Source organism: Nothobranchius furzeri, chromosome 3 (genome assembly GCF_043380555.1).
Source record: "Nothobranchius furzeri strain GRZ-AD chromosome 3, NfurGRZ-RIMD1, whole genome shotgun sequence".
Lineage (NCBI taxonomy): Eukaryota > Metazoa > Chordata > Actinopteri > Cyprinodontiformes > Nothobranchiidae > Nothobranchius > Nothobranchius furzeri.
In genome coordinates, this window is record NC_091743.1 from 52,474,769 (window position 1) to 52,487,422 (window position 12,654).

At 37.9% G+C, this 12,654-nt stretch overlaps 1 protein-coding gene across 5 annotated transcripts in view; it reads right to left on the reverse strand.

Moving 5' to 3' along the window:
* Nucleotides 1-12,654, reverse strand: part of cpne5b (copine Vb) — a 168,811-nt gene that overhangs the window by 92,150 nt on the left and 64,007 nt on the right. For all 5 annotated transcript variants that reach the window (XR_011520115.1, XM_070549328.1, XM_054750524.2 and 2 more), the window contains one exon: nucleotides 6,915-6,991. Coding sequence is in view for 4 of the 5 variants with exons in the window: in XM_070549328.1 (XP_070405429.1) it covers nucleotides 6,915-6,991 (77 nt within the window). In the remaining variant the exon portion in view is untranslated. The remainder of the gene's footprint in view (nucleotides 1-6,914; nucleotides 6,992-12,654) is intronic.

Sequence of the window (12,654 nt, forward strand, 5' to 3'; positions counted from 1 at the left end):
GTTATAAAAAAAAGGCATTTCATGACAGTTCTGCAGCATCCCTCATATTTTCGTTACAGAAAATAGTGAGCTGTATTATTTATTAAGTGTTATGTTTGTTTTTGGCATAATTAATAGTGTTTTTCTGGTTGTTATTAATATCCTGTTAGTAATGTTCTGTGTGGCCAAGGACTTTGAGGAGTTTGCTGATCACCTGTTCAATGCATTAAAATGTAGCATATGGTGTAAAAATTTGGATGATTTAAATGTAAAATGACTTATTTACAAAAGAGGAAGGTGGTTCATGTGTTTCATCTTTCTTGTGAAATAGTTAGTTTCAGGTTCTTTAGCTGTATCAAGCTTGTTTGAGGCTACTTTTGTGTGCAGCATAAAAGGATCGGTAATGATTTCAAGTTATTGGAGAACTTCACAGATTGAGCTTAACTTTAACTAAAAGTGAAAGTTGAGAAAAATGCCTGTATATCAAATGTAGACCATTAGGTTTTCTATGGATGTTTATGACTTGATTTTAGGCATGAAGAGCTCAGAGAGGTGACAGTAAAGGTGTTTATTATCATATGCAGAATTTTAATCAGTCGTATTACACATATTCTTTACAGCTCCCTGTGTCCTTTCTGCTCTAATGGCTTATTAATGTCACTTTATCTGCCTTTACAGCAAAAAGCGCTGTTTCCATAATCAGAATCACAGTGCCTACTGCTCTGCCCTAAACGCACATTAATTTCTGGAAGACAAAAGCCATGAAAATGAGCCATCAAAAAGGGGAAAACATGACATAAATAAACAGTATTTACGCCTTCAAATATGTTTTAAACCACATTTAGGACAAAATCTGAAAATGAATGTGAGTGTCTGCAGACTGGTAGACAAATTACTTTGAAACCAACAAATAATCCCATCAAATATGTGCCTTGGTACATTAAGAGGATTGTATTGTTTGTGAATTAATATGTTTTAGATTTTTTAAATGTATTTTAAATGTAATTTATTCTGTAGCTGATAGAATATGTGCATGTTAGTTTAATTCCTTAATGGATTTTAGAAATTTTGGATGAAATATTTTGGATTAGGATTAGTACTTTCACCCAAAAGCTGTTTTATCTAGTCCTTTACATGTCTACTGCCGTCTAGTGGAGGATCTGCACCTGAAAAGGGCCACTTATTTCTTTATTCTTCTTTACTCAGTATTATATAGTTGTTCTTTTACCATTTGATTATTATTATTATAGCATATCCCAGGCATGATAAATCATTTAAATGTTCTTTCAAAAGCTTTTGGGACATAAAGATTTCAATGCGGGGGAAAGAAAGTAAAATGTATAGTATTGTATTAAATGCAGATGTATCACATCATTTAGATCTAATCATAATGAAACATATTATATCCGTTGTATTTTGTGGGCGACGGTGGCACAGGAGTTAAGTGCTCGCCCCCTAATCGGAAGGTTGCAGGTTCGAGCCCCGCTCAGTCTGTCGCTGTCGTTGTGTCCTTGGGCAAGACACTTGACCCACATTGCCTGCTGGTGGTGGTCGGAGGGACCGGTGGCGCCAGTGCTCGGCAGCCTCGCCTCTGTCAGTGCGCCCCAGGGCAGCTGTGGCTACATTGTAGCTCATCACCATCAGGGTGTGAATGTGTGTGTGAATGGGTGAATGACTGATTGTGTTGTAAAATGCCTTGAGGGGTTCCAGGACTCTAGAAGGCGCTATATCAAATACAGGCCATTTACCATTTTTGTATTATGTTAAATTTACAATATTACATTTTGTATTTCATCTGATCCCCATAGAGTGTAAAATATTCTGCTCCATGCTGTTATGTGAATCATAGTGAATCTGTTTGTGCCGTATCGTGTCATGATGTACTGCATAACTATATATATATATATATATATATATATATATATATATATATATATATATATTCTATTTATCTCATAAGCAACATTGTACTGTATATAATTTTATTGTGTGTTATTGTTGTGCATTGCATCATATTATAAAATCAATTAATATGGTGGTGTATATACTTCCATGGCATTAAGTTATATTTTATTGCATTAATCATTCAATGTGTTGTATTTATGTATGTTGCAATAAAAAGACGGCTAGATTGTATTGTACTACCCTCACCTGTAGTCACGAGCTTTGGGTAGTGACCGAAAGAATAAGATCGCAGATGCAAGCGGCCAAAAAGAGTTTTCTTCGCAGGGTGGCTGGGCTCTCCCTTAGAGATAGGGTGGGAAGCTCAGTCATCCGGGAGGGGCTCAGAGTAGACCCGCTTCTCCTCCACGTCGAGAGGAGGAGTCGCTGCGATCTAGTTAGAATGCCTCCCGGAGGCCTGCCTAGTGAAGTTTTCCGGGCACGTACAACCGGGAGGACACCCAAGGGAAGACCCAGGACACGCTGTAGGGATATCTCTCAGTTGGCCAGGGAATGCCGTAGAATTCCCCCAGAGGAGCTGGCCCAAGTGGCTGGGGAAGGGGAAGTCTGGGCCTCGCTGCTTTGGCTACTGCTCTTGCAACCCAACTCCAGATAAGCGGATAAAAATGGTTGGATGGATGGATGCGTTGTATTACATTAGAATATAATATATTATGATAAAACCTTTTATGAATGATTACCATTAAATGCTACATGTTATTCATTTCGTCACACACATATGCATTTGATTTTGTGTAATGAATGATGTTTGCCTACCCAGTAGGAGGCGGTTATACGTGTGCTTCATAGCTGATGATTTATTCTGTTTCATGTTTTTTTTTTTATGAGCAGGTGAAAAGGTGGTCAGAAAAACAAACGAATGGCCCAAAAATGCTTTTGAATTTTCTGCCTCTGAAACATGACTCATTCTTCATCCCCGCACAGGCGAGCTCTTCCTGGGAGTGTATCTCTCACCGCTTTGTGGGTGAGTGTTTATGTGTGTATTTACTGCTTCTCCACCCCAGTGACACCCTCCTCTGAAGAAGATCAAACAAATGTGCTACAAAGCCTCTCGAGTATAACTCATGAAGTTGCTGATCCACATTTTTTCCTCTCAAATCCACATAAACACACAAATCCACAGCGTGTCTGTAACTCATTAATCAAACTGAAAGGGAACTGAATGGATCAGAGCATCAGATTCATGAAATGGTGTCAGCCCAACAGAAAACACACCAGGTAAATGTGATGGGTCATCAGCAGCAACAAGCTAAAAAAGCAGAAACCGACAGCGGCATTTAAAGAGCGGTCTTGTCCTACATACATGTATATAGGCTGAGATGGCAGTTATGTTTTAGATTTAGGCCACAGAGGTTTCCAACCCGAGAGGGAGGGGATTTTATTTTCTATTCGTTGCTTACAGCCCTTAAATAATGATTAAAGAATGTCCTGAGAATACAATTTGGCAAGCAGTAGTGTTATCTCTCAGCTGCAGAGTCAAATTAAAAAGAAATTTTTTGGAAAACCTCGTGTTTCTGTTTCTCACCATGACAAATAAATTCTAAGCTCAGAAAGAAACGGTTTGATTCTAAACTTGTAATGACGTTCTCAAGGCTTATGCTCTGAATGCAGATGCTTGGGGCACATTTATTTAGTTTCACTGTTAGGATCTTCTAAAGCCAACGTCAAGGGAGAGGAGAGCACACACACACACACACACGTCAGAAACAGAAACAGGCATGCCTTATGGCCCGCTACATAACTCTGACAAACCTTACTAGCGGTGTGCCTGTCAAAGCCTGCATCATAGCAGCCCCACCACAGACACACACACACACACACACACACACACACACACACACACACACACACACACACACACACACATTAGGTATAATAATTCACTGCTCTGTAAGCTTTAAGTCATCACTGACCCAACATCTACTTGGTTTGTTTCATTAAACACACTTTAAGTCGATAGTCTCAACTAAACATGCATTTAAAGAAAACGTTGTCAGTATTTTGGTGTGAACTGCAAACAGCCACACACCCTGCGTGTTATTTATTACACGGTACATTTCCACACAGGTGTCTGCTGCACAACAGACAAGGCAGCATTCTCTTCTTGTAAATTTTCACAATACAACACTAAATGTATGAAAACAATAGAGAGGACCTTCATGGAGAGCGCTGGCTGCAAGCCAATTAATAAAGAAGGAAAAATAAATATTGTTTTCAGCTTGTTCAGCACAATGTCACTGCTGTGGGATTTCAATGCAACACTCAGATGATATGGAGATTTGTCCATCTGCATACAAGACTATTGCTTTGTTGTCGTTTGTCAGATCAGATTATCAGTATTTACTTTGGTTTTTCAATTTAGGTGAAAAGAATAGAAGAAACAGGATAAAACTCATGAGTGGCTTAAGATGATTCTGAAGAAACCATGCAGAATGACTAGACTGATTAGCCATCTTATATATGTAATTATGACTGCCAACAACCCATAGACAGAGCTCGGACATGGTGGTGGAACCTATGGCTCATGTCTCAGAGGAAAATCCAAGTCTAACTTTTCTAAATTGTACTTGTTTTGTTTTTCAGCAAACTGTAATATTTCATTTTTTTATCTTAGTTCTCTTTCTTATTTTTAATGTTTTTATTTTTGTTTGGTTATTTTTCAGCTATTTGTTGTCTTGCTAACTTTCAATTTTTATGTTATATGGATGGAGGACCTTCTCGAAAGCGAGATGTTTCATCTCAAGAGGTTTTATCCTCCAAAAAAAAAAAAACTAAATAAAATAAATAAATTGTCTAAAGGTGATGCCAAAGCCATTTCAAATGAGCTGCGTTCCTGAGCCGACACCACCGTTGTTGTTTTGCTCCGTCGTAGTTCTGCTACCAAAAAAGCTTTAAAAAGCTCTGCCGTAATGGTACTAAGCCCACTCAGTGTCTCTCTACCAACAAGGTGCTTTGATTGGCCGAGCCTAAACTTGGCAGAGCCAATGGCTGACCTGCTCAGGACATAATGGAACATGACTAGACCAGACTTGGGAAAAAATCTTTTGCTAACACTTAGATTAATCTTTATTTCTAAGCTACAAAAGGATGAGAGGTAAAATGATTACACATTTTTGTGGCATGGAAAAACCCCAGACCATCATCTCGCTGGGCTGCTGGTGATAAAATCTGACACAAAACAACAAGAAATTAAACTTTTTTTAGCATCACACTTAATTGGTACATACAATATGTGTGTTTATGTCTAAACTGCAAATCAATAAACACTGGATTTAACTTCCTTGTTTTTTTATGTTTTTATAACCAGTGTGACTACTTATGACTGCTATTTCACTAATGTGCAGTGTCGGTTGTATTGAGAGCGTTCTACAAATGAAGAGGTATGGTAACATTTGGACGACTTTATTTGCAAATGGCATGCAACTTTTCTCGTCACAGTTTGAAGAGTTTAGATAGTTTTTAATTACATCATTACTTGTTTGCAATTTGTCACTATTTCATTTACAATTTTATTAGATGTTCATGACGCCAGATTGTTCTTTAATATGCCTCCAATTTGTACCTTCCTGCAGGGGACCATCAGCAGACATCCCCAGTGAGTCGTGGCGAATAGCTGCTCATACTGAGCCAGGATCCTCTGGAGGTTTCTTCCTGCTAAAAGGGAGTTTTCCTCTCCACAGTCACTACATGCTTGCTTAGTATGAGGATGGCTGTAAAGTCTGACAAAACAAGTCAGTGACCCGATGCAACCTGATGGATTTTCTCACATAGGAACCTAACTGACATAACGAACCAAACTCAATGCACTAATATATAAATGTGTAAAGTGCCTTGAGACGACTCTTCTTGTGATTTGGTGCTGTCTAAGTGAACTTAACTGAATTAGTGACAAATCACTTTCGTAAATATTCAACCCATCATAAAGTTGTCTCACATTTATTGCTCTACAGTTTTGTTCACCGTTTGTCAACAACAGTTGCAGTCCATGAGACACTCTTCTAAAATATTCATAGATATTCATTGTTCATAACTTTTCACAGAAGTCCACTTCAAAAGATCAAAACTGCTACTAAAAGGCTTTGGAGGAGCACAAGCCTTCCAGTAGTCTGGTGTAGTATAATGTGGCTGTGAGACATTCAATAAACGGTTCTGTAACACATAAATGGAATTTGAAATAAAATACCTATCTGCTTGCATTACAACCCATGACTGTAATAAGGTTATAATTAGACAAAAATCAATCATTGGAATTAAACTGAAACAAAGCCTACTTAAATCACTTCAGATTAACTATACAAATATTTGCAGTGATCAATAAACAATTCAGTAGGTGAATTAGTTATGAGTAAACTACACAGTGTAGGGTGGTGCAGCCCTGAATGGATTTCACCTGATCCAAACAATGGTCCTGCAGAGCGACGATGAAGATGACGATGCTTGGCATATGTAGAAAGACAGACCACAGGGTCCCCATTAATACTCTGTTCTGCTTATGTAAGGCACAGACGGAAGAGACCAGCTGTAATTTGGGTAATTTTGCTCTGTTCTTCTCCCTTTTCTTTAATGATAATAATTATTTGTGGAAAACATCTGAAGACGTGCTGTCTCCTTCCTCACCCCTCATCTTACTTTGTTTGATCCATGTATTTACTCACATCTCCGTCTTAATCACCGAAGTTCATCCTCTCCCCTTTCCACTTTGTGTCATTCTCTTTGTTTCTGACTCAGCTACTGTTGCTACTGAATTAGATTATTTTTTCTCAGCGCAAATAAAACCAAATTCCTAAATTGTATATCTGAACCATCGGATCTGAACACATCCATTTTGACTGATTTTAGGGTGTTTCAGTAAACAAATTAATTATGTCTGCATCAGAAAAAAAGTTCAAGCTTTCATTTTTTGTGCAAAAAACGGTTCGTCACCGCACTTAAAGTCAGGAGAAATGAGAAAACTGCGTTCAACTCTTACTCACCCCAGTGGTTTTTCCAGTCGACTGGCTGGTGATCCAACAATCTCCCCGAGAGTACAGAACATCTGACCCAAAAAGTCCTGCAGGCAATGAAGGAGAAAATGTTGGAAGAACAGGAGAAAGTAAGTAGGACTTTGAGATTTTACATTTCAAAAAAGGGAAAACAGACAAACAAAAATATGGCAGGGTCAGAACTAAAAACTATCTTTATGGAGTTCATGCAAATTATGATTTGAAGCTTCTTTTTTTGCAAAATAAAATTATTTAACCATGCTCATTCACATTTGCAGGTCAAACAGAATCATCCAGCTTTTGCATTAATTATTTTACTGTGCAGATCATTGAACTTTGACATCACAGCTCTTAAAACTTTAAAAGATTTGGAGGAGTGATGAAATGTGTTTTTTTTTCTTCTAACTCGTAATAGACAACTTGTGCCCCTGAGGGGGGTGAGGCAAAGGGATTATGTTCTGAAGTCTAAAATACCTACAAATAAAAGATAATTACTAACATTCTCTGTAATCATTTATGATGATGTTTAATAAATCGTTGGTTAAATAAACTAACTTACAGTCACACCCAGAGCTGAATGAAAACTTAAAATAAATTGTTCCCATGCTTGGAATGGACTTCTTGTACAAATGCTGTGAACTAAAAATGTTTTACATGTTCTTTGAAGACCCTCAGTTTGAAGAAACAGAGCTTAGTTCTGACCAGACAAATGACCTAACAGTTATGTTAAGTGTGACTAGAAACTGTGTTTCTGCTGTCATAAAACAACTCTAATCTTAAATGTTTCAATGCACTTCATGCAAGTATCATACTATAAAATTGTATTTGATCATAAATGTCACATTGCATGGGTATTTACATTACTGTACATTCTGTAATTATATGCTGAATACCGACTTTCCAGGACCAGGAGTGAGTACCACTTCAATAGAGAAATATAAACTAGTGCTGGCTTTAAAGCTGCAATTGCTAATACGCAAAATAAAATGGCTTAAAACATTTTTTCTAACATAGCTATAAATATTTTGTGAAGATTAAAGCTGCAATAGCAAATCTGCTAAACGAGCTAGCTTTAAAATGCAAACACGGACACGGTACACTCACCCATCCTGTTGGCTATCATCCCTAGGCCACGTCCGCCAGAACTGAAACACACATTGCCAGTGGAAACGAGAGAGCACTAAACACCAGTTGCCGTTTTCTACATCCAAACGTCTTTTGTTGTCTGAAACTTCAAATGGTGTTTTTTCATTTTGGGATCTGGTAGCTTGTCCTAAAGTTGAAGCATTTACTGTGGCAATGCACATTCCCACTTCAAGGGGGCGTGGCCTAGAGATGATACCCGACGGGAAGGGTGAGAGTTCTGTGATCGTGTGTTTGTGTTTAAAAGCGAGCTTGATTTGCAGTTGTATTAAAGTGACTTTACTTATGGTTCTTAGCATGTTTTGATATATATTTTCCATTGGATTAATGTCACTGTCTTGGTGATTTGGTATATATCATTGCCTCATAAAAAGGAAGAAAACGTACTATGCTATAAAATTAGGAATACAAAGTTTGACCAGTAATTGCAACAAACACTGATGTCATCAACTGAGTGGAAGAGGACTTCCACATGTGTCAAAGTATTACGCTAAAGGTTGCAAGTTCTAAAACTAAATCAAGATAAAGACCAGGCAACCACATGGGAAATCTTGGAAGTAGTATTACTACAGCCGCTCGGAGGGAAAGACAGTCAGTGTCAGCTAAAGCATCAGAAAGTGAACCAAACTAAATGATTCAAATTTCATAGAAAACAAACAAGCAAAACTGTGCCTTACTGGGGTACAGCTGGAGCAAAAACAACATTGTATTCTTGTGGGGTCCAAAACCGTCACTTCTAAGTCTTAAGTGTCAAACTGCTTTGGCTAAATCATAAACTTAAGAAAAAGTTTTGACAAAAGCCCGGTTCACAAGGCAGGATATTTAAAACGTCAGCTGATTTTTTAACTGCATGAGAGACCACACACAAAGATGAACCAATGTTAGTCTTAAAGTGTGTGGTGTGCAGCAACTTGATGAACACACACACTCACGGTCCATCCCTATTCAGACGGGAAGTCTCATAAGCTAAAACGTGACTTCGAAGTAAACAAAACACAGTGAAAGAGGACTGTGCTGCACCCTTCTGTCACCTCATATCCTGATTGGTTAGATGTCACATTAAGCAGGCAGCATGCTTGTTTGTACACAAGATCAAGACAATCCAACACAATTGAAAGCCTAGCTTTATCATGCCAGTGTCCTTCCGAGCATAACCAACCCTCATAAAAAATGCCACAAGGTAGGATTATCTTATAAGATTATCATTACCCACCCACTACCCCATAGAGACAGTGTCCTGCCCACGGCCAAAACCACACAGATTAAATATCAGGCTTAATAAAGCAAATCATGGAAATCTCATAAATATTAGAACAAATTCAACTGAGCAGAAAACTGCAAAAATTAAATGTGGGTTACTGAACATTTTCTAAGATTTTGTTAGTTAATGACTTGATTTGTGATAATCAGATTTCTTTGCTCTCTCTCACAGAATCCTGGCTGCAAGAGGACTATATTAGTTTAAATGAGTCGACTCCTTCTAATTATTTAAATCATCATATTGCTCGAAGTACAGGGCGAGGAGGAGGAGTAGCAACCATTTTTCATTCGGACTTATTAATTAATCCCTTACGAATTAATAGTTACACTTCTTTTGAACATCTTATTCTTATTTTTCCTAATCCAGATTGCAAAACTGTAGAACCACTCTTGTTTGTAGTTTTATATCGTCCACCAGGCCCTTACTCAGAGTTTTTGGATCAGATCTCTGATTTTTTTTTTATCTGATTTGGTGCTAAATACTGATAAGGTGATTGTAGTGGGGGATTTTAACATTCATGTGGACATTGAAAATGATAGCCTCAATGTAGCCTTTAGTAATATCTTAGACTCAAATGGTTTTACACAAAGAATACATAGCTCCACCCACTCCTGCCATCATACATTAGACTTTGTGCTGACATATGGCATAGAGTGTGAGGAAATAACGATATTTCTACATATTCCAGTCCTCTCTGACCACTTTTTGATAACCTTTGAGTTATTTACAATTGAGTTCTCGAGACATGAAAGTAAATTTCACTATAATTGGTCTCCATCTGAGAACGCTGTTGCATCTTTTAAATCAACTGTTCCATCTTTACCATCTTCAGCATCTCAGAGGAATGTAGCAGAGGGCAAGATTTTTATTTCTAGCCATTCACAAATTGATGCTTTAGTTCATAATGTTACTTCCTCTTTACGTGTAGTATTACATGATGTTGCCCCTTTAAAAAAGAAGGTCATTAGGGACAGGAAGTTGGCTCCTGGTTTAAACCTCATTTACGAACTTTAAAACAAAACTCTAGAAAATTTGAGAGAACGTGGTGCTCTACACACCAGGAGGAGTCCTACTTATCCTCGAAAAATAGTCTTGTGCGTTATAAAAATAAGCTTCAACAAGCCAGAACTGCTTATTTTTCATCGCTAATTGAAGAGAATAAGAATAATCGAAAATTTCTTTTCAGTACAGTAGCCAAACTTACACAGAATAAAAGCTCTGAACCATCTATTCCCTTAGCCCTCAGCAGCAACGACTTTATGGGATTTTTCACAAGTAAAATTAATTCTATTAGAAACAAAATCTTTAGAATCCTCCCGAATGTGATCTCTTCTTCCTCAGTAAGTGAGGCAGCATCTGAGGTAAATGTAGAACCTCATCTGTGTTTGAACCATTTTTATCCAGTTGAGCTTTCAGGGTTATCAAAAATATTAGCATCATCTAAACCATCAACTTGCATTTTAGATCCAATCCCAACCAAATTATTTAAAGATACATTTCCTTTGGTTACTGCCCCCATTCTAGATATAATCAATATATCCTTAGTAAATGGATACGTACCACAGGATTTTCAGGTTGCTGTAATCAAACCTTTACTTGAGAAGCCTACTCTGGACCCAGATGACCCAGTGAATTATAGACCAATATCTAACCTTCCATTTTTATCCAAAGTTCTTGAGAAAATAGTGGTCAACCAAGTATGTGAGCATTTAAACACTAATGATCAGTTTGAGGAATTTCAATCTGGTTTTAGAGAGTATCACAGCACTGAAACTGCATTAGTGAACATTACAAATGATATTCTCATGGCCTCAGATAAGAATCTTGTGTCTGTTCTAGTCTTGTTAGATTTCAGTGCTGCTTTTGACACAGTTGATCACAATTTTCTTTTAGAAAGGCTTGAACATATTGTAGGGATCAAAGGAGCAGTGCTAGGCTGATTAAAATCTACCTGTCTGATAGATATCATTTATTAAATGTACATGACAAATATTCTTCATACTCCAGGGTTACTTGTGGAGTACCACAGGGTTCAGTGCTTGGACCAATTATTTTTTAATATATATGCTCCCAATTGGTAAAATCATTAGACGGCATGGGATAAACTTCCATTGTTATGCTGACGATACTCAGTTATATTTATCCATTAACCCTGATGAACCTAAATGGTTAGTTAGATTACAGGCTTGTCTTGAAGACATAAAAAATTGGATGACTCAAAACGTTTTGCTTTTAAATCAAGACAAGACTGAAGTTCTCATCTTTGGACCTGAAAATCAGAAAAGGAAATTGCTTAGTCAATCTATTATCTAATTTAAAAAGGTTTGTAGGATTTCCTTTTTCCACCTTCAGAATATTGCTAAGATTAGAAGCATCCTTTCCAGGAGTGATGCTGAAAAACTAGTTCATGCATTTATTACATCAAGACTGGATTACTGTATTTCATTACTCTCAGGAAGTCCACAGAATGTAGTTAAAAGTCTTCAGCTTGTCCAAAATGCTGCAGCTAGAGTTCTGATGAGAATTAAAAAGAGAGATCATATATCTCCTGTCTTAGCTTCCCTACATTGGCTGCCTGTTAAAATCAGAATAGATTTTAAGATCCTAATTCTCACATATAAAGTTAAAGTTAAGTTAAAGTCCCATTCGTTGTCACACACACTGATGTGTGTGCAAAATTTGTTCTCCGCATTTGACCCATCCTCTGGGGGAGCGGTGAGCTGCAGACACAGCCGCGCTCGGGAACCTTTTGGTGGTTTAACCCCCCGATCCAACCCCTTAATGCTGAGTGTCAAGCAGGGAGGCATTGGGTCCCATTTTTTCAAAGTCTTTGGTATGACCCGACCAGGAAGCTCTTAACAGGCTCCATCATATATAAGTGAACTGATTGTTCCATATGTTCCTAACTGATCACTTTGCTCTCAGACTGCAGGTTTACTGGTGGTTCCCAGAATATCTAAAAATAGGATGGGAGGCAGATTTTTTAGCTATCAGGCTCCTCTCCTGTGGAGCCAGCTCCCAGCTTTAGTCTGTGAGGCAGACACCTTGTCTACTTTTAAGACTAGGCTTAAAACATTGATAGGGCCTATGGTTAAAATCTGATGTTAGCCTAGATCTGGACAAGTGGGGGAGTAGAGGGAGGGGGAGTGTACAGTCGGTAAAGACGGCTCTCCCTTGCCCTGCCTCCAACATGCCTCCATCTAAAAGGCTAGTTTATCCAGTTATCTCTGTAGTTATGCTGCTATAGGCTTAGACTGATGGAGGACACACTTACCACTATACACACTCTACTATTTTCTTCTACAATCTGCTCTTTAACTGTATTAT